At 52.5% G+C, this 21,433-nt stretch overlaps 1 protein-coding gene across 1 annotated transcript; it reads right to left on the minus strand.

Annotated features, from left to right (window-relative positions):
• Nucleotides 1–2,434: 2,434 nt before the first annotated feature.
• LOC120707474 (neutral ceramidase-like) lies at nt 2,435–6,741 on the minus strand. The gene is made up of 10 exons (XM_039992381.1): nt 6,470–6,741; nt 5,955–6,349; nt 5,651–5,859; nt 5,018–5,356; nt 4,670–4,925; nt 4,309–4,579; nt 4,096–4,221; nt 3,750–3,813; nt 3,451–3,614; nt 2,435–3,090 (listed from the first exon to the last, which is right to left on the minus strand). Exons 2-10 carry the CDS (start codon nt 6,317–6,319, stop codon nt 2,542–2,544), a joined length of 2,343 nt encoding a protein of 780 aa, XP_039848315.1. The 5' UTR covers nt 6,320–6,349; nt 6,470–6,741; the 3' UTR covers nt 2,435–2,541.
• Between the last annotated feature and the right edge of the window lie 14,692 nt (nt 6,742–21,433).

A 21,433-nucleotide genomic window follows, 5' to 3' on the forward strand; every position in this document is an offset into this window, starting at 1 on the left:
GTTCAGGGGCGGCACGGGTCCGAATTAGGCCCCGTTTGGTTGCAGTCTAAAAATTTTGAAAAGTCATCTTTCTATATTTGAAATACTAAACATAGACTAATCATAAAAATAATTACAGAACTCGTCTGTAAATCGCGAGATGAATCTAATGAGCTTAATTAATCTGTCATTAGAGATTATTTACCGTAGTATTACTGTAGCAATTTAGTATCTAATTAGGTTCATTAGATTCGTCTCGCCATTTACAGACAGCAGTCGCAATGCGTTTTTTATTTCGTCTAGATTTAAGTCTCCATGCGGGTGCCAAAAAAAATTTGAATTTGGAAGTTTGGAACTGAACACGGGCTTAGGCTGCGTTTAGTTCTGTTTTTCAAAAAATTTGGAAATAGAATCTTGGCATTTAGAAGTACTAAATGAAATCTATTTATAAAACTTTTTATATGGATGGGTTCAAAATCGCGAGACGAATCTAACGAGCCTAATTAATTCATCATTAGAGATTATTTACTGTAGCACGATGTTGTCCGGTCATGATCTAATTAGGCTTAAAAGATTCGTCTCAAAATTACACCCGGGGGTTATGAAATGAGTTTTGTTAGTTATCTATACTTAAAGGTCAAACATTCGGAAATACGGTAGTGCTTGAAATTTTTTTAGAATTTTAAGGGAACTAAACACGGTCTTAACAAACAACATCGTAACACGGACAGTGAGAATTTGTGAAAGTTACAGCGTGATCTATCTTGGAGGGTGTTTTGGAATAGAGACTTAAAAAAAGTCCCAAGGACTTTTTAGTATTTAGAAGTATTAAATAAATGTTAATTATAAAACTAACTACAGAACCCTGGGGCTAAACTGCGAGACGAATCTAATGATGTATCTTAATCTATGATTAGCGAAAGGTACTGTAGCATCACTGCAGCAAATTATAAATTAATTAGGCTCATTAGATTCGTCTCGCGAAAAAGCACTCAGCTGTCAAAAAATATTTATAAACAAATTTTATTTAATAATATAAAATAGTAAGATTTTTTTTGATGTGATAGGGACTTCTGAAAAAAGTTTGGAACCAAACAAGAACTTGATCCATTTTTGTGTAACCTGTATGAAAGTTTCACCGGATTTCAGAGCTCAGCTATTACGTCACCATTACTACACGGGCAAATCTCTGACTCGCTGCAGCACCCTGGCCATGTTAATGTCCCGTCGTTCAATCCATCTTTTTTTTTTTGCTGGCAGTTGGAGGGAAAGAGTACCTGCTCCAACTTCATCTCGTCAGCTGTCTTCAACAAGAGATCTGGACCTTATCGCGGGAGACAAACTTTGTTTACTGAATTAATAGTATACTACTAATTACGCAATCGATGAGTCATGCTTATACTATATACTAATACTGTGCCTGCTGCTACTGATCAGGCGTTCACCGGGCCCGGACAAGCTCGAGTGGGTTGGGCGGCGTGTGCAGCGAAGTGCTCCGATTCGGACGTCCCCTTGGGCTGTCTCATCATGACGGTGCTTCCTTCCGTTCTCTTTTGGGGCCCGGGCATCTGATCGTGATCTGCTTATCATTATCCCCCACCAGGACGTGTTACTGTGTTAGCCAGTTGGCCGCTGGCCTCCGTCTACGCTACGCAGACGCGATTAGCGTGGGCGCGACAGCTTCGATCTATCAGGCGTGCACAGCACAGCTTCGGTGTCTCCGAGAGCTTGTGTCGCACGCGGATAAGAACGCGAGGAGGTCTCTCCGTGTCCTCAATGACGATTGTCCTCACGCGCCGTCTGCCCCTCCTCCCTCCTCCTCGCGGTGCACCGTGCGTGTCCCTCGGCCGCGCGTGCGTGCTCCGACGAGGCCGCGAGGGCACACATGCGGCGCCCGATCCATCTGGATCTCCGTCCGTAACGCATGCCGCTGCCCAATGATGGAGAGCAGATCGCACCGGTCGCGACAGCGGCCACCATCCGTGATCCCCGCTGCTGCACACGCGGCGTCGAGATCGGGCAGTGCGGCCCTCTCCCGCAGATCTCGGTTGCCAAGGGTCTCCGCACTTGGTGCTTCTTATCATTTCGGTGGGCATGGAGTTCCTGATACATTTGCCTATTTTCTGGAACCTGATCTGGCGATCGCACTGGCAAACGGATGCTGCCCCTCACGCCAAGACTCACCGGCAAACGACATGGCTACAAAGGACTCAACAATACTCCCTCTTCTAAAAAGAATGCAGTTCTAGTTTTATCTAAAAAAACTTTTTTCTTAAGTTTGACAAAAAAATTATAGAGAGTATGTCAACATTAGTATAAGAATATTACTTTGTATTCCCTTTAAGTTCTCTCGGACGCTTAATGATAGAATTGATTGCATCGGCAGTTGTTAATGGAATTTGTCTCTTAGTGAAATTTTGTATAAGAATATTGCGTGTATTCCCAACAAGAGCACTGGTTTGGAATGATTTGGTAACGTTATTAGCATCGGATACATGTAAAAACCAGAAGGGAAAAACATGTACAAGTATTGGCCGGCGCAAATTTCATAGTTTTTACCATTTAACGCACTACGAATGCACTAGAGGTCCCTGTAAAATATTTGATCGACCCAATCAACGGCTTAGATGCACCGAAATGCCTCAACCTGTAAACACCCGGTGGAGCATCTTCAGGAACTGTCCACTCCAGAGTCGCAAAACTGTTCGGGCTCAGTCGTGACGGCCTCGACCACTTGAAGCGCAGAGACCAATCGTCGTCGTCATAGGCAGGGACCCAATCGCTGCCACCATCCAGCTTCTCAACTAGTGCGAAGGTACCGTCAGTGAGGAGGTCATTCCTTGGGCAGGCCGAATAGAACGTAGCGTTCACGGTGCTGCCCTTCCTGAAAGTTGAGTTTGCAGGAACATCCGAACTGACGTCTCCAAACGTGACGCCGGAAGGCGTCTTGTCGACTATAACACCTGGGAGTAGCTCAATTTGCCTGTTCAGCAGATCAGGGGGCTGCAAATTTGTTGGGACCTCTTTGTTTGAGACCATAGCTGTAGCGAGCCTCTGAAACTCTTGAATGTAGGCACTTAAGGTGTGGGGGCCGTACAACGTTGATGCTCCCTGTAAAAAAACACATATTCGTGAACAACATTTCCAGAAATAGAAATAGGTTTATTATTCTTTGACTTCTGGATTCAGCAGGAAAGGGAAAAGGCAATTACAATAAAAGGATGGAATATAATTTTCAGGCTATAGATAGAGGGCATACAAATGGAATAGGACAAAGTGCAGATTCAGACATATCAATAAAAACTCTTGTTCCTCGCAAAAAAAAAATAAAAAAAAATAAAAACTCTTGTTCCTAGTAATGCCCAGACAGCTAGAAGTAAACTGTGGGCTAACAAACATCAAGCTAATGTCAGACATTAATTTAATATTATGTGGTTCTAAAGAAATAAAATGGTCTGGGAATTTACACACCTCGTATCTTTGCACCTGATATTCTTCATAAGTTGTAATATATTGGGAATATGTGTTTGTTAGGCCCGCAAGGACAACATGAATATTGTTATCAAATTGACCACTATTTGTAAGTACATCTTTTACTGCATCACGTAACCGCCTCCCAGCCATTGTTGTGAATTCTGAACCAAAAATAACCATTAAAACTGCATTATTCCGTGTTTTTTGACATCATATTGAAAGGAAATAGATCAAAACGTCACATTCACTGTTTGCTTGGCATATTTCATAGGACCAAAAGAATCAGGAGAATATACCTCCAGGGACGCACAAGATAACCAGCTGGCCGATTCTTATGATCTGAATTGGAAGAATTGCAGGCTGCATGATAATAAAGAATTCAGTAGAGGACCAATAAAGAATAAACAATCAGTTGTGTGCTAATTCAGTCAGAAAGTCACTTGGTTCGTAAGGTAACAACTATTTCAACACATACTTCTAGCACGAAAAAACAACGTGTTGAGCATAAATAAGTTGATATTAGCTATGGTTGAGCATAGACAGTCAGTTGTGCAAATTCAGTCAAGAGTCAAAGCAGTTAAAAGATAGTATATGTTTACAAGCTTGTACGTATATGCTTGTAAAGAGAATGGGAAGACTTACTGCCCAATCATATGGAACCTTCATTTCACCAGTGTCTAGAAGTATTGGTTTCGGAGCCTGACACTTCACTTGCTCTGGCCCCGGTGGCCTAATTGCATCCCGTACTAACCTCCAGAAAGCGTTTCCCTAGTACGAGATTGTGTAAACCAGTCAATAGCATGCGAACAAAAATTGCGAATCTAGTATTTGATCTATTGAACCAAGCAACCCAACCTTGGCGTCTCCTTGTTTAAAATCAAAAGCTCCAGGGCCATCTGTGGTTCCAGCTGCAAAGGCAAACCCCATGGCCGCTGGGCATGTTTCCACTACCTGCTGACCTCCTGTACTTGTAGGAACATTCACTTTTAGTTGCGAGAAATCTAGGTAAGTATGCCTGTAGTCAACTTTGCCCTGTATTTCTTCAGATGCTGAATTGAAAAGATTAACAGCCTTGAGAAATTGCCTATTGCCAATGATACGGGTACTTTCAAACTCATCAGGATATCTGCAGGATAGAAAAAAAATCTGGTTGATTTGCAGTAAATACTTTAAAATGTGCAAAAAATATGAAAAGACTTGTAGGGACGGCGAATACCCTGGGCCTCGTCCATAGCATAGCTCATTCTTCCCATTACATGTACTGTGATTGAAGTCGCAAGGAAGGCCAGTATCTATACAAAATGCTCCCAAGACATTCGGACTAACATCCCCACAGTTTGACTGGCAGAATGCAGAAACAAAATTAGGCTTATTTTGTTGAGTGCTTCTAATACGCCTGGTGACATTTGAACCTGATATTTGCCTTCCACCAGAGGCCTTGTAGGACGATGCCGATCGTACTAAGTCATCCGCTGAATAAAATCAATAAAAATGATTAGTTCAGCAAGTGCCTAGGATATTTCATTTCAAGAATCACGAAGCAGTCAAGAAGCATGGAACCTACTCATCTCATTGGGCTCAGAAATTAGTGCAGAGACTCTTCTCGGATTTCCAGAGCTTGCATGAGCAGCCTGATTTGGGATGACATTTTCTTCCGCCCAATCTTCCATGAAACGTGCAGCTGCACCTTTGTTATCGCCACTGATCAAAGAATTTGTACGACTCATTGAAGTTCCATGGGTTGCGAACCAATTGAAACTCCCAACTGGACCAAGTTCATCGTCTACAAACTTGATAAGGGTCATTTCCTTATCAACATTGTACGGGTATTTGCTTCTTTCCTCAGCTGGGTTGTTTAGGTATGCGCTGGGGCTGCGATTCACACCAGCATCAAGGAGGTCACCTGAAAATCATGTGCCTGACATTGGTCACAAAATATCTGCAGTAACCAAAACCAGTGTAGCAGGCACATAGGGACTAGGATGTCTAATAGTAGAACTTTAGGGAAGCATTCCAAGAATGTTCAGAAATCAGAAATGAAGGAAAAAAATATTAAACCATGTAGAGTTAAATTATAACATTTCAAGGCCTAGTTAAATTAGTTAAAAATGGTTAAAAACTCACAAACAATACAAAATTAGTCCCACTGGTTTTAAAAAAGCCCAACTAATCCAGGAAAACAGAGAGAATTTCTTACCTTTGTTCACATATATTTTCCCAGGACGGAGATTATTGTGAGCTTCAACAATGGTTTGCTCAATGCCGTTGACGATTACGTCAAAGGATTGGCGAACAAACCCAAGAGATGTGACAATGTAAACCACATACTGCAGATAACCTCCAGGCCCGGCATGAGTGTGGATTCCGCTGATAGCCACGTTGTTCTCGTTATAAAGATCACCGTACCTGCAACATCGAAAATCTGTATAGTCTGTCCACCACCTTGAGGATGAAGAGATTCATGAAAGGGCCAAAGGGGTGATCAGAGTGATCACTCTTACCTTGCTTTTAGCCTCTCAAGCACCTTTACAGTCACAAGCTGCGACGCCATGCAGGCATCAAGGTTGACAAAGACGGCACGCTTGCCACCAGGCTCGGCGACGATGAACGCGCGTGCCTTGAGCCTGAAGTGAATCCCTGCTGCGATCTGCTCGGCGCTCGCGTACCCCATCATGTTGACGTCTGCTGCGGGCCCCGTTATGTCGTAGCTGCCCATGCCGACCAGATACGGCGAGGCTGCAAGTGCCGGGCTGCGGCAACTCTGAAGAGCAAGCAGCAGGAGGAGGAGGAAGAGACATCGCCGCCGTATCATGGCAGAGCCAGAGCCGTGAAGCTGGCAGCGGGAGGAAGATGGTGGCTCCATCATCACAGGGAACTACAAGAACTAACTAATGCACTGCAGAAGAAAAAGGGTGGTGCTTCATTCAGAGTTGAAATAAAAAACAATGGCTCGCAGAGGATGAGGAAAAATGTGTTGTCGAAGCAGGCAAATGGAAGAAAATGAAACGGAACTCACCAGACATAACCGCTCAAGCTGCTGAACTCGCTAGTATCTCTGAATAGCGTTCAGGGATTTAAGATGTGTTGAGAGCGTTTAAAGGAATCTGCAGTGCCCGACGACGAAAGGGCCTGAGCTGAATTCGTGGGATCTGAGAGAGTTTGAGGCTAGCAGAGCGGATGCGGGCTCGCGGTGGAGTGTAGTGGAGACTGGGGAAGAAGAAGAAGCAGAAGCAGAAGCAGAGAAGAAGCGGCCAAGAATGCCAGGGCGGAGACAGGCAGGTGGGGCGTCCAAGGCACGCCGTGGGATCGTGGGGATAGAGCTTCGGCTGCGTGCGACGGCCAAGGTTCACCGAACCGTCGGTAACCGGTCTGGCCCTGTTCGGTCCGAAACCGGTTCAAATTCAAAATTTAAATTTGAATTCAAAAAAATGAAAAATTCCTAAAAAAATCCTAAAAATACTTCAAGGTGCAATAAATCTAATTCTAATGGTGTCAAATTTTCTCAAAAATTCGTTCATTTAATATGGTTTGCGGAATTTATAAGTTAAATAAAAAAGAAAAAGAAAAAAAGCCGCGGCCCATTAAGGGCCCATCGCGCGGCAGGGCGTATTTAACATCGCGTGTCCTCAGCTGAAGGCTCAGTAGCGCATCCCTCATCCGCTCCCCCCTCCTTTACTCCTGTCCGCCGCCAGAAGTCGCCGTCCGCCGCCCGAGACCGGCTTGCCGCCCGTAGAGCTCGGTAACCGGTCTCCTCGACCGGTAAGCCGGACAGGTAGCAGATCTACCGATCCCGACCGGTTAGCCGCCCGGGTAGGCCGGTAAGGAGAGATGTTGTATGGAAACACGGTGAAAATCTTTATCTCGGATGACGATGTAACTATTGTCGTACGCAGAAAGAAGGTGGTGGTGCGACTAGATTGAAACAACATTTGGCTGGGCGCGGGGCAGAGGTGGTCCATTGCAGGAATGTGCCACCTGATGTGCGGGACTTCTTTCAGCGCGAGTTGGATAGGGCAAAGAAGGCAACTGCAAAGGAACAGCAAAACCAGTGAGCAGCGACACCGAGACTGATGATGGCGAAGGTGAGCGTAGTCCTCCGTATCAGGAGTCCGAGGATAGCAGCTCGGCCGATGATGGTGATGATGGTGACGGTGCTGATCCTGATGTTGGTGGTGGTGGTAGTGGTGCTCATGCTACTGCTGCTGGTAGTGATGGTGCTCGTGGTGTTCGTTTCACAGATATACATTGCACATATAAATAGACACATATTTCTGACTATGAGTATTGACTACTAATTATGAAATTTGGTTGATTGCAAGGGAGACTCAGTTCACACATGCTACTCAGGACACCGACCATGGAATACCGCACTCGCAGAGGAGAACAGGTGGACCGACGGACTATGACAGTCCACAACACTCTTCTTCCTCCTACAGCGAATCCAGGCACTCTTTTCACTACCCCATTCCTGACATCAGTATGCAGCCACCGACGAGATGGGTGTACGAATAGAAAGACTCCCATTTTTATACTATGTTAGTTCAGGAATGGCAGACAACATCGGCGTGGACGGGCCAAACTTGGCAACACTACAAGGCTGAGTTGATTAGAGTGCGAGGTATCGCTTTGATGTCCACCGCCGAATACCAAACCGCGTCCCAAATGGGGGTCTTCCCATTCCTACGTTGAACTTTCATTTCATGTGTATGACTCCGTATTTGTATGCACGCTTATTACTATTGTATTTGTATGCATGATTATAAATTATTGCCTTGGTAGGGTCATTTACATTATAATGTGCATAGCTAATGCCGAAATTTCCTTTTATTTCACACCGGGGATCCATTTTTTAAGCGTCGGAAAATTGCACGAAACCACCGGTATACCGTCCAAACCGGCCGGTAAACCCGGTTTACCGGCCGGTATTCCGTTAAAAACTGGAACGCACACATAACCGGTATACCGTCCAAACCGGCCGGTATACCGGTCTAACCGGCCGGTATACCGTTTTCAACCACTTCAACGACGAATTTTGAATTCAAATTTTCTTTTGACCGGTTCCGACCGGTAACCGGCCTAACCGGACCGATAAACCGGTACCGGACCCCGGCGGTTAGGCCGGTCCGGTCGGATAATTGAACCCTGGCGACGGCTGGTACGAAACGGGTTTAAAACAAATTCTCAGTGTGAACCATCTTGGCCGCCTTTTTTTTGTGGAGTTCGTGTATCCGATCGAAATCTTCTCAACCGGCGCTGTTTCGTCGTCTGCCTGCTCGGTTCCAGGCGTCGCCGAAGGCCAGGCCAGGCCAGACAGACACATGGGATGGATGCAAGGCTGGAGGAGACCCAGATTATAGATCTCCGTCCATTCATGGAACGCATTGGATTGGTGCTTTGCTGTTGCCGATGAAAGGCAGTTCGCCGTCACTCGCATCGTGCACTCCCTTATCAATGCAACATGCGATCGATGCGCCGCTGCCCTGGTAAGAGTTCAAAGGAGCGGCGCCACGCATGGACGTACGAAGCCGTGGAGGGCAGAGGTCTGGCCGGGCTCTGAAACTAGACCTGGGCATGGGTCACCCGACCCGAACAACCCGACCCAACCCGCCCGAAAAAAACCCGACCCGACCCGACCCGAGCTACGTGGCGGGTGGGCGCGGGCCGTATTTTTTGACCCGCAACAATCAACGGGCCGGGCACGGGCCGTGATTTTTGACCCAAAACCCGACCCAACCCGAAAAACCCGACCCAAAGGCCAAAAAACCCGACCCAACCCGAAAAAAACCCGACCCGACACGCCTGTGCAGGGTGCACGGGCCAACCCGACCCGACCCGGTGATAGGTACGGGTCGGGCGCGGGCCGTCCTATGCGACCCGTGACCCGGCCTTGACCCGACCCGAACCCGACCCGACCCGACATTTGCCCAGGTCTATCTGAAACCAGAAGGCTCTGAACCACGCTTTGCCTGCCGCCGTTGCCCGCATGTGTTCTTTCGATTGGCGTTGACGACGCTGACCCCGTGATCCGGAGAGCATTCACACCCAGGGTTAAAAAAACCGGCCGGAACCGGTCCGGTTACCGCGGTTACCAGTCTTACCGGCCCGGACCGGTTCTGGTTCCGGCCGGTTAGAAACCGGCCCAAATTCAAATTTTAAATTTGAATTTCAAAAAATGGAAAAATCTCAAAAAATTCCTAAAAATACTTCAAGGTGCAACGAATCTAATGGTGTCAAATTTTCTCAAAAATTCGTTCATTTAGTATAGTTTGCGGGGAGATGATGTTAAATCAAAAAAGAAAAAGAAAAAATGGGCCGGCCCATTAAGGCCCACCAGGCAAACCGGTCGGTAAACCGGTTGCATGGGAGCTTTTGAATTTGGATTCGAATTCAAACCGGTCAAACCGACCGGTAAACCGGTCAAACCGGCCGGTAAACCGGTCGGAACCGGTTGCACGGGAGTTTTTGAATTTATTTGAATTTGGATTTGAATTCAACCGGTTTCCACCGGTTACCGGTCCGGTAAACCGGAACCGGTGGCCGGCGGTTTGGGTTATCCGGTCGGGATAAAAAACCCTGTTCACACCTCGGTGCCGGTGGGAACTGGGGAGTGTCGGTGTGTGGACTGGAGCTAGTAGGGACGTCAGTTTTCGCACCCACATGTTGCCCTGCTCTGTGTCTCGCGTCCTCGTTGTTGGGTTTCTCTGACCATTTTTCACACGGGACACGGCGACTGGTTGTCTTGTCTGCTTCTCAGCTTCTCATCATCATTTGGCCAGGAAATGTGAGCATTTCACAACGTTGATGCGCATCGCGCAATTCGTCCTGTACCCTTGTCCAGGTTGGCGGAAATGACTTTTTTTCCTTTTTTATTTTTGAGAAAAGTCCGGTTTACACCTTTTTACTATCGCAAAAATCTAATTTTCAATCTTTAACTACAAAACTGGACAACATAAGCCATCCAACTGTCAAAATCAGGCAAATTTGGCCCCTGGGGTGGTTTTGAAGGTGGTTTTTCATTTTGCGAGAATTAAAAATATTTAATTTTACACTAAAAATTTTATAAATAATTCATTTTAAGTCAAAAAATTATGAAATGGGTATAAATTTTTTTCTAAAAATGTAACCTATCTATTTTCACATGACTTGTGAGCTATTCAGATCTAATTTTTTTATGTTTATAATATTTGGTTGCTTGCAGTTATGCCTATTATTTTTAATAACTAAGATTCAAATGGAGCAATAAGAGATATGTTATATTTTTAGAAAAAATTTGGTACTAGTTTCATATTTTTTTTTGATTTAAAGTGATTTTATTTTTTGTTTGGTTGGAGGTATAAGGATATCAGGGTGCTATTATGTCATGCACCGTTACATAAGGGGCCTACCTATCGGAGCAACAAAGCAGACTGCATCTTCTTTCTCGTCGCGATCGCCTGCCGCTGGCCCGTCGCTACCTGCACTGCTCGCCCATTGCTGCCGCACGCGTCGCAGCCCCTCGGCCAGCCACGCTCGCACACATCACACGATCTCCCACGGGGACGCAATCAAGCTGTGCTGCCTGTCGGTAGCTGCTGTCGCGGCCGCTTGGCCAGCCCTGTTCCCTTGCTGCCTCATGCGCCGCGTGCTCCCGTGCTTGTTGCTGCCCGCCACGCAAGCGGCGCTCCTCGCCTACAGCTGCCACATACTGAAAAATCAGGTGTGAAGACAAGCCCGGTCGTCGAATTGATGTCACGAGCTGGCAAATCAAAATCCCAGCTGCTGAATTGAAGTGATGATCCGATGAATCGAAGCTCTGGTGATCCCGCCATGGATCAGGCATGGACAACCTTCGGTTTAGCACGAGAGACGGAGCAAGAAGGCATAGAAGTGGGAATGAGCTCATTCGACCAATTTTCACGGGATGAGCTCGTCCCGAATCTCAAACCAATATTTCCGTCACACTCCAACCAAACAGCCTCGAAAATAGAGCCGCTCCATCTTATTTCATGCCATCCCACCAACAAAACCCTACTAGGTAACACTATTGATGTGCCGATCTAGCACAGCAGCACCAGCCTACATCTGTTTTAACTGGGTCCTGCTCGGGGTCTCCCGCGTGACCCCGAGCGGACCAATCGCAGAAGCAGCGGGGGCTGCTGCCGGGCTGAAAGTCTTCTTGGGCCATTAGTCTGTAGCTCCTTCTAACTGGAGAAAAATGTTTCACTAAAACAAAATATTAATATTTTGTTCGAAAAAATATTCCATCAGAACAAAAGTAAAATATGTTCAATTAGATCCAAATTTTACCTTTAAAAATGAAAAATATTTCACTACAATAAAATATTCCGTTGGAACAAAATGGAAAAAATGTTTTGTTGCAACTTCAAAAACAAAGAAAAAGAAAAAAACAAAATGGGCCGCACGTACTACAGTGGACCTTAAAAAACACAGTGGGTTGCGTAGTCCCAGAACCCCTAATGGGCCGCGTGCGTGGGGCCATGTGCGATGGGTCAGCACGCACGACCCCGGACATTGATTAGTTGGTGAAAAATTGTTGATTTTTGGCACTGTAGCACATTTTGTTGTTACTTGACAAATAATGTTCAATTATAGACTAATTAGATTTAAAAGATTCATCTCGTGCTAATCAGTTAGACTGTATAATTAATTATGTCGTGGAGCTGCAACCACGGCCGGGTGGCGGAAGGCACCCGCCCTAGCCCCGAGGGTGTGTACTCGGGGGTTAGCTAGTCCCAGAACGATCTCACACAAGAACACGATGAACACAGCAAGATTTAGAGTGGTTCGGGCCGCCGGAGCGTAATACCCTACGTCCACTGTGTGTTGTATTGCCTCCCCACGAGAGTGTGAGAGCTTGCGTTCGTCTCGAGCTGTCTTGTACGCAGCGAGTGCCTCCCTTTTATATCTCAAGGGAGGCGCGTACATGGCTGCCGGGACCCCGACAAGTGGGCCCAGCGATGCGGTATAAAATATAGTACTGTTCATCATTATGGCGTTGCAGGCAAAGGAGATCTTTCTCTGGATATCTTTGCCTGCTCTTGGAGTCTCTCGTTCAGCATGTCTAGGCGCTGTCTTGTCGGAACGGCGCCCGTCGTAGCCAGCGGCGTCGCCTGCCACGTAGCTGAACGGCTGTGTAGGGAGCGGCGTAGGCGGTATGATGGAAAAGTGCCGTGCCGTCGTATCCATTAAATGCGGCTGACGGGCTCTGCGCGGGCGCGGCACAGGCGGCTGCACTGTGCACCTTGGTAATACGCGGTGCACAGCGGGGCCTGACAAAGGCTGTCCCGCGTGCTGCGGCGGCAGAGCATGCGTCAACCATCCGCATTAAATGCGGTGGGTGGGCGAGTCCCCCTTACGGAGGACTCGCGCACGAGTCCGCGCCCGTTCCTCCGGGACACGTGGCGGCTCCGGACCCCCGCACGGTAAGGGGGGTCCGGGCGGCGCAGGAGATCCCGGACCCCTATGGGGGGTCCGAGGCCTCGGCTGTCAGCTCGGAGCTTCCCTTCCTTAGAGACACGTGGCGTCTCCGGACCCATCCCCAGGCGGGGAACGGGTCCGGGGCCGTTGGCCTGGTGAGGGAAGAGCCTGACCGGAGGGGCCTGGCTACTCCGTCCTTGCGCGTAGTTACGGATAACTACGCGGGTCCTGTCTTGCTGCGGTAAGAGTGGGTATCCCTGCTACAGGGTACCGACAGTGGCCCCCGGGCCCACCTTGGGGGAGGTACGAGCCCGCAGGTGGGGCCACTACTGCGATTTGGCTCTGCATAGCTTGAAGTTTCTTGCTGCAGAGGTCTTGACCGGCCTTGACCATCCATCGGATTGTTCGCTGCCTCATCACATCGCAACGGCTTATTGACTCGTGGCCCCCACGCACAGTGGTACACCTAGCCATGCGCGCGACGCTCGGCATTCTTGCGGCCAGAGTAAACGGATCATTTACCACCGGCGCAGTTCCCGAAAAGCTCAGCCACGCCAGCGCTTAATGCGCGCACGTCAGCTCGGCTTCCGCCTCGCTCCGCGCGCGCGTGGGCAACAGTTCAGATCCCGTCTTTTCGCACCCTTGTTGGTTACCCGCTCACCCCGCCAGGTGGGCCTGGGCCCCCACGTCATGGACTGGGCGGTTAACTCCAGGCGCGGGCGTCGCTTGGGTTCCGGCGACGGTTCCGGGGTGCGCCGGTTGATTCGGGCTTATATTGGGATGAATCCGCATTCCGCGGTTACTTTCCCGCATTCGCCTTCTTCCTTCCAACCTCTGCGCCCCTTTGCTTTTGAGCTTTCCTCGCCCCTTTCTCCCCCGCACAGGTTGCTTCTTACTCCACCGAGAGATGGCGTCCCTTGTTCATCCCCGCCGCTACCAGACCGAGGGAGAGTTGAACACAGTGCGCCGTCTGCTGGGATGGAGTGCTCAGGAGACCGGCTGGGGGGTGCGAGCAGGCTCGGTTCCCCTTGGCAACCTCCGCGCCGGGGAGTTTGTGCTATTTATCTCGCACATCTCCACCGGTGTGGGACTGCCGATTTCTTCGTTCCTGCTGCTGCTGCTGCTGGAAGACTTCGGCCTCCAACTTCAGCATCTGACGCCGCACTCCCTCCTCCTGACGTCCATCTTCGTGCATTTATGCGAGATTTTCGTGGGAGTTCGGCCCTGCGTCATCCTCTTCCGCTATTTCTTCATTCTGGTGAGGTCCGGAAGGAGCAAGGACGAGGTGGGAGGGTACTACTTCCAGGTGAGGAGTGACCTGGCGACTCCTTACATTCCCGGACTTGCTGGCGGAAAGTGGGAGGAGTGGCGCAGGGACTGGGTGATCGCCACCACCGAAGCCAACGAGCGCCTCGCCCTGCCGACCGAGGGGCCCGCCTTCGACAAGGCATCCTGGAGGGCCAAGCCGTCACTGCAGCCGGAGTTCGACTCCATGCTGGACAAGATCAGGTAACTGGCGGAGAGCGGCCTCACCTCGTGGCACGTGCTCGGAGACTTCGTGAAGCGCCGGATCGCTCCCCTGAAGCAGCGGCCGCGTCCTGCGTGGAACTTCACCGGCCTCAACGACTGCAGCAGGACCCAACGCGGTGAGGGGAGCGACCTGACTCAGGAGGCCTTGGAGGTTCTGGTGCGGAACGTGACGGGGGACGCCTTCATCTCGGAGAACCTGATCCTCCCGCAGAGCATAGTCCCCCTCTGCGAGGACTCCGCGAGGGTGGCGGTGCTGGCAACCCTGCCGACTCTGGACGACGGGGGGCTGGCCCCACGCCAGACCGGAGGCGACGCGAACTGCGGGCTCTGGATCCCTGGTGCATCCGGGGATCAGGCTACGCTGAGCGCTGCGGGACCCGGCGCCACCACGAAGGGGAAGCAGGCCACGGCTAGCAGCGCGGCTGCAGCCGGCTCCAGCCGGGCACAGGGCAGCTCCGGTGCATCGTCGGGCGACGCAGGCCGGCGCAGGCTACTCCGGGGCGACGGGACCCTGGTCTCGGAGCCCGCCGCGAAGCGCCAGAGGTCTTCTGAGGGCGCAGGCCAGGGTAGCTCCCGGGCTGCCGGCCCCCACGGGCCCTCTAGGGCGACTGGACCACCACCATCGCCGCCGAGGAATTCCTCCCGCCGGCAGCAAGAGAAGCAGCAGCAGCAGCCGCAAGAGCAGCGGCAGCAGGCACGCGGGCGGCAACAGCAGCAACAGGTGCGAGCCCGGGTTGCGCCCATGCCGCAGCCACAGGGTCAGCAGCAGCGGGAGCAAGCCCGGGTTACGCCTGCATCGCAGCTGCATGGGCAGCAGCAGCAACAGCAGCAGCCGCAAGAGAAGAGGCCCGGGCTCCGGGGACGCTGGGTACCCGGTACTTCTGGGTTAGTGTCATCCTGCTCTCTTCCCTTACACCGGTGCTCTGTTTTGTTGTTTTTTTCTGAAGGCTTTTCTGCCTTGTTACCAGGGCTCCTCGCCCCAGCGGTTCTTCTACCCTCGCCGTCACATCGGCAGATGCCCAGGCGTCGGCGGCCTCGGCGTCGACAGCGACGGCGACAGCAGATGCGGGACCCTCAGGTACGGCGACCTGCTGCTAGCTCCGTGGCGCATGACGTGATGCTGACTGGCGTGTCATTTTTAGACTCTGCAGCGCACAACGCGGCGGCGGCGACGGGGGCGCCGGTGCAGGGTGCAGCCGCGCCCGACGCGGCGACGGTGGAGGCGCCGATACTGAACAAAGCAGCACCCGACACAACGGCAGCGGAAACGCCGGTGCTGGGTGCGGCAGCACCCGATGCCGCGGCGGCTGAAATGCTGGCTCTGGACGCCGCGGCCCCCGGCGCTGTGGCGACGGAGGCGCCGGTGGTGGGCGCAGCCGCACCCGACACGGTGGTGGAGATGCCGGTGCTGGGCGCAGCCGCACCCGACGCGGCGGCAGCGGAAGCACCGGAGCTGGGCACGGCCGCGTCCGCCATGGCGGCAGCGGGGGCGTCGGAGCTGAGCTCGGCCGCGCCCGACACGGCGGCAGCGGGGGCGCCGGAGCTGGGCACAGCCGCACCCGACGCGGTGGCAGCGGAGGCGCCGGAGACAAGTGCCGCAGCGGAAGCCCCCACCTCCAGCTCCGGTCCGGTTGCAGAGGAGGAGTTGGAGGTGGTCTTTGGCAGGCGGCTCCTGCAGCTCCAACTCCCGGAGGAGGATGCGACTCCCCTTCCTCAGGTGCTGTTGCAGGTTCGGCGATCGATCGAGGAGGCAACCTCCTCCGCCGAGGTGGCCTTCCGGCGGGAGTGGTCTGCCCTGGAGAGCGAGCGCCAGCGCCTCGCCGACTGGCACACCCGCCTGGAAGCGCACACGAAGGCTGAAGCCTCCCGCGCTGCGGAAACTCGGTCAAAGCTCAAGGCGGGCCAAGAGGCCTACCGAGCCAACCTTAGGAAGGTGTTTGACCGAGAGTTCGCAGTGTCAAACCGAGAGAAATCCTTGGCGCAGCGGGAGCAGGACTTCACCCTGGAGGTTGTTGGCTTCGCTGCTCAGCGGTCCGACCTCGAGGCTCACCTCGCAGCTCAACAGTCCGAGCTGGAGACTCGCAGCGAGGGCCTCGAGGTCTGGAGGCAGGAGCTCGACGTCTTCTCTGCGACTCTGCAGGGATGGCGTGAACAACTGCAGGAGAGAGCCCGCCAGCTGACTGCCGACGAGGCGGTTTTGGAGGAGGGCCAGAAATCCCTCGCCAAGCGGGAGGCCCACGCCACCGGCATAGAAAAGGAAATCGGGCGCCAACGTGAGTCGCTCAAGAAGTTGAGGGACCGGGCGGAGGAGAGGGAGGCCGAGCTCGAGGAAAGGTTCCGCGGGCTCGATGAAAGGTCCCGCGAGGTGGAGGTGGCCCAAGCGGCTCTGGACACCCGGGTGCGAGATGCGGTCCAGGAGGCGGTCCGGAAGCACCAGGAGGACCAGCGCGCGGGAGCCCAGTGGATCGCTGACTGGGCGGCCGAAGCGAGCCTCGCGCTGGTGCCATTTGGAATGAGCCCAATCCAGGTGGTGGAGCCGCCAGCTTCGATAGCTGACGCCCTCCCAATGCTGAGCTCTGCTTCGGATAGGCTCCAGCGCCTGGGGCCGGTCCTTGCTGGACAGCTCGAAACCGAGGGCCGCGAGCTGATCCGGATGGTGGCGGAGCACATCCTGACCTGCCTCCGGAGCCATGACCCGACCATCTCGTTGGCGCCCGTGGTCGATGGCCCTGCAGCGGAGACGGAGGCCGCCGCTCGGGACAGCGTGCGAGAGGTCGTTGACTTCGTTGCCGCCTACTTCAAGCGGGAACCTGCGGACCCTTGAGCGGGGCATTGTACCTTTTTCCTTTTGCATTATGTAACAAACTTTGTATTAGCTGAAATTTTTGAAGTAGAAGGAACTTCAACTTAGTTGTTTGTCCGTTGATTTGCGGTATGCAGCGCCCCAGCGTCCTGGCCCCCTGGCGGATAGGTTCAATTGATTGGACCTGTCTGCCATGTAAGCCGTAGGAGATGCTCTGGACCTCCTTGGTATAGGGCAGCATAGTCTGTAAGACGAGCTAGCGCCTTGTTCCCTGTATAGTATACATGACTACATATAGAAGAATCAAGTTCACTTATACAGTAGCAATGATACTGCAACTTAGCTGCTTGACGCATGCAGAATCCGTTCGTGATGTGTGGAACGAAGCGGATGCTCCGGGCCCCCTGGAAGATAGACTGGATCTTGATCTGCATGAAGGTTTTGAAGCAGATGCTAGGACCCCCTGGTAGGTAGGCTCAATGGTTTGAGGCTGGCTACCACCAATCAGGGCTTAACCTGTGTACAACTTCAAATTTACAGCTTAGTAACAGGCCCGCGGGACTCGTCCGTGACCAGCGCCAGGCTGGTACAAGGTCCGGGGCTCTAGATGCGCAGGTCCAGGTTGATCAGCGCTTGTTACAGAGTGGTGGAGTGTGTAGGCTTAGGGTACGGGACCAGGCTAAGGCGCTACACAAGGCTCCGGACCATTCCAGGAAACAGCATGATCTTCCCGGACCTGGCTTCATCATCCCAGGCCTCTCGCACCAGTGGCAAGATCACTTTGTTGTACTCAATCTTTTGAGATATAGGACTGGGCATGCCATGTTGGATTTAGGAAACCAACTCTTGAGCTGGAACGGGGTCCGGGCCCTTAATTACCTGACTCCAGGTACTAGAGTACTTGTTACAGGGTGGTGGAGTGTGTAGGCTTTTGGGTACGGAACCAGCTAAGCGGCTACACAGGACTCCGGACCACCCCAGGAAACAAGCACCCGCTCTCCAGAGTAGGTCCCTAAGGGTCTGGACTCTTCTCCAGCAGCAAGAGGGTCCGGATCTGTACGGCAGTCCAGCAACTCAGCTCAGATCTTAGTTGTAGCAACAAGGATAGAGGTCCCCATGGGGGTTAGAGAGGTAAAAACCTTCAGAATCGGCATGTGAATTTAAATTTTAACACAAAGACAGAACTGGGAGAAATTATTTCCTTTGCAATCTTGTACATGGCTTGCGCGATGGATGCCAGAGACCGGGTTTACGAGGTCAGACCTCTACCGTTCTGGGCCGCGCGTTAGCCGACGGTGCGATGGATGCCAGAGGTCGGGTTTACGAGGGTGGTCCCCAACCGCTCTGGGCCGCACGGTAACTCTATCTTATTACAAAGGAAAGGATTATTTTCCGGCTCTGCCTAGGTGTAGAACTTACGCAGATGCTCTATGTTCCATGGGTTGGGCAGCGGCACTCCATCTTCTGTGGCGAGGCGAACGCATCCGGGCCGGCATACCTCTGTAACCCTGAAGGGCCCCTCCCAGCTGGGGGAGAGTTTGTGAAGCCCTGCTCGGCTCAGGATTCGTCTGAGGACGAGGTCGCCAGCCCGGTGCTCCCTGCTGTGCACGAACCGTTGATGATAGCGCCGGAGCGCCTGGTTGTAGCGTGCATTTCGGATTGCTGCTCGCCACCTTCGCTCATCAACGAAGTCCACATCGTCGCGCCGCAGCTGTTCCTGCAAGGATTCGTCAAAGGCCTGGACCCGTGGTGAGCCCAGGTGAATTTCTGGGGGAAGGCATGCTTCAGCCCCGTAGACCAGGAAGAACGGAGTCTCCCCGGTGGCTCGGCTGGGTGTGGTCCGGTTGCCCCATAGTACGCATGGAAGCTCGTCAACCTATTTGGCACCATGCTTCTTCAAGCAGTTGTAGGTGCAGGTCTTGAGTCCCCTGAGGATCTCTGCATTCGCTCTCTCAACCTGTCCATTGCTGCGGGGGTGTGCTACGGACGCAAAGCATAGCTGGATGCCGATGTCCTCACAGTACTCTTGGAAGAGTCTGCTTTTGAATTGGGTCCCGTTATCCGCAATGATGCGGCTTGGGACGCCAAATCTGCACACAATGGACCTGAGGAAGGCGACTGCTGATTTCTTAGTGACATTCACCACAGGGGTAACTTCCGGCCACTTGGTGAACTTGTCGATGGCGACATAGAGGAACCGGTACCCGCCGACAGCCCGGGGGAATGGCCCCAGGATATTCACACCTCACACAGCGAATGGCCATGAGGGCGGAATCATCTGTAGAGCTTGAGCCGGGGTGTGTATTTTCTTTGCATGGAATTGACATGCTTTGCAGGACCTTACCAGCTCAGCCGCATCCTGGAGTGCTGTTGGCCAGTAGAAGCCATGCCGAAAGGCCTTGCCAACAAGCGTGCGAGAGGAGGAATGACTTCCGCACTCGCCTCCATGGATCTCCGCGAGAAACTCGCGGCCCTCTCCCTGGGAAATGCACCGCATGAGGACACCGTTGGCGCCACGGCGGTAGAGATCCCCATCTACCACCGCGTAGCGTTTAGCCAACCGGACTATGCGCTCAGCGGACACATCATCATCAGGGAGGATGTTATCTTTCAGGTAGTCCCGGATCTCGGAGATCCATGCATCGGGAGCTCCCTGAGTAGGTGGGTGTGGCTCTACGAGGTCACCAGGATCCTCTACAGGGCACACGGCCCAGGTTGGGCACCACAGGTGGAGTGCTGCCGGGACCGCTGGCTTTGAGGTGCTAGCTTGATCCCCTTCACCCAGCTCGACAGGCTGGGCGGTAGGTCTCTGCAGCCGTCTTTCGAAGACACCTTCAGGCATGGGTGCCCAGGTAGATGCTCTCGCAGAGAGATCATCTGCTGCTGAGTTGTGCTCGCGGGGAACGTGTTGTAGTTCCAAGGCGTCGAAGTCCTTCTCGAGCTTCCTCACGTGTATGAGGTATGCCGCGAGCTGGGGATTGTTGCAGTTGCAATCCCCTCGGACCTGCTTGATGATTAGTGTAACACCCTAATTTAATTTTCCGATTTAATAATAAATTTAATTGGCTTTATTTAAATTTCTAAGGTTTATTGTGTTTAGTTGGCATTTTAATCTAATTTTGTTCCATTAAATTATTAAAATTTTGTCTAAGGTTAAAACTTTGTTGTTGCATTCATGCTGGTGCATGCTTTTATTTGAGTGTGGTTTGAATTCAAATTGGTATTTGAATTCAACCTTTGTTTGAATTAGATTTGAAAAGAGAGAGTAAATAGAAATAGAAAAGTAAAAACCCAAAGGAAACCCAAACCCTTAACCCAGCCCAAACGCAGCCCGGCCCAGGCTCCCCTTCAGCCCGCGAGCGCGCCACTCCTCCTCTCCTGGTCCATCTAACCTCACTCTGGCCCAACCCAGACCGTGGCCCATCTCACCCCGGCAGCCCAGCTGACACCCCCTCGTCCTTCACTTCCCAGCGCGTGCCCCTCTCTTTCCCCCAGCCCAGCGTCGCGTCTCCCTCCGCGCTCAGCCCAGCTGCTCGGCCTGCATCGCGCCCCTCGTTTTCGCCCGCGCCACGCCTCAGTCACTGCCAACGCTGGCCCACCCCGTCAGTCCCGTCTACCTCCTCCGCCTCCCCCGGACTCGCGCAACCGGCCGCGATCCCCGGCCGTATTCCCCGCGGTCCTTCCTTCCTGACCCACACGCCGAGGCCCGGCCTGCCCCTTTTAACGCGTCCTGGCCCTCTCCCGCATCCCACCTTCCCTCGCAGCCGCCATCTTAACCCTAGCTCGCACATCCGCACCGCTCCGCCATCTCGCTGTGCTCCGCCACGCCGCGCCTCTGTGCCGCCGCGGACAAGCCGCCCTACTGGTTGCTAGCCCCTGCAATCCACCGCAAGAGCTTCACCGTACGTCCAACATCGCCCCCGAGCCGTCCCTCCTCGCCAGCAGCCTCTGCAGTAGCCGGATTTGCGCCGGAATTTTTTTCGCAGGTAACTCGGCCCGCCACTCCGATTGGTCACCGCCGTTTACCCCCGGACCCTCCTGACCTCTATACCACCTTCACAGCTCGATAGCGCATCTTCCTGTAGAGAACCGAAGCCCGGAGGAGCTCTGCATCACCCACGTCCGCGAGCGCCACCGCGACCCGCCGCTCGACGTTGTCGCCGACCGCCCTGCACGGCCGCACCAGCCGTTCTGACCCTCGGTAAGCATCCCCAACCCCCTTTTTGTCGC

This window comes from Panicum virgatum, chromosome 5K (assembly GCF_016808335.1).
Source record: "Panicum virgatum strain AP13 chromosome 5K, P.virgatum_v5, whole genome shotgun sequence".
In the NCBI taxonomy this organism is placed as follows: domain Eukaryota; kingdom Viridiplantae; phylum Streptophyta; class Magnoliopsida; order Poales; family Poaceae; genus Panicum; species Panicum virgatum.

Coding starts and splice junctions, on each gene's coding strand:
- LOC120707474 (XM_039992381.1), bottom strand. CDS start 6,319: ATGATGGAGCCACCATCTTCCTCCCGCTGCCAGCTTCACGGCTCTGGC. Junction 5,860..5,954: donor CTTGAGAGGCTAAAAGCAAG/GTAAGAGTGATC, acceptor TCGATGTTGCAG/GTACGGTGATCTTTATAACG. Junction 4,926..5,017: donor TTCTGAGCCCAATGAGATGA/GTAGGTTCCATG, acceptor GATTTTATTCAG/CGGATGACTTAGTACGATCG.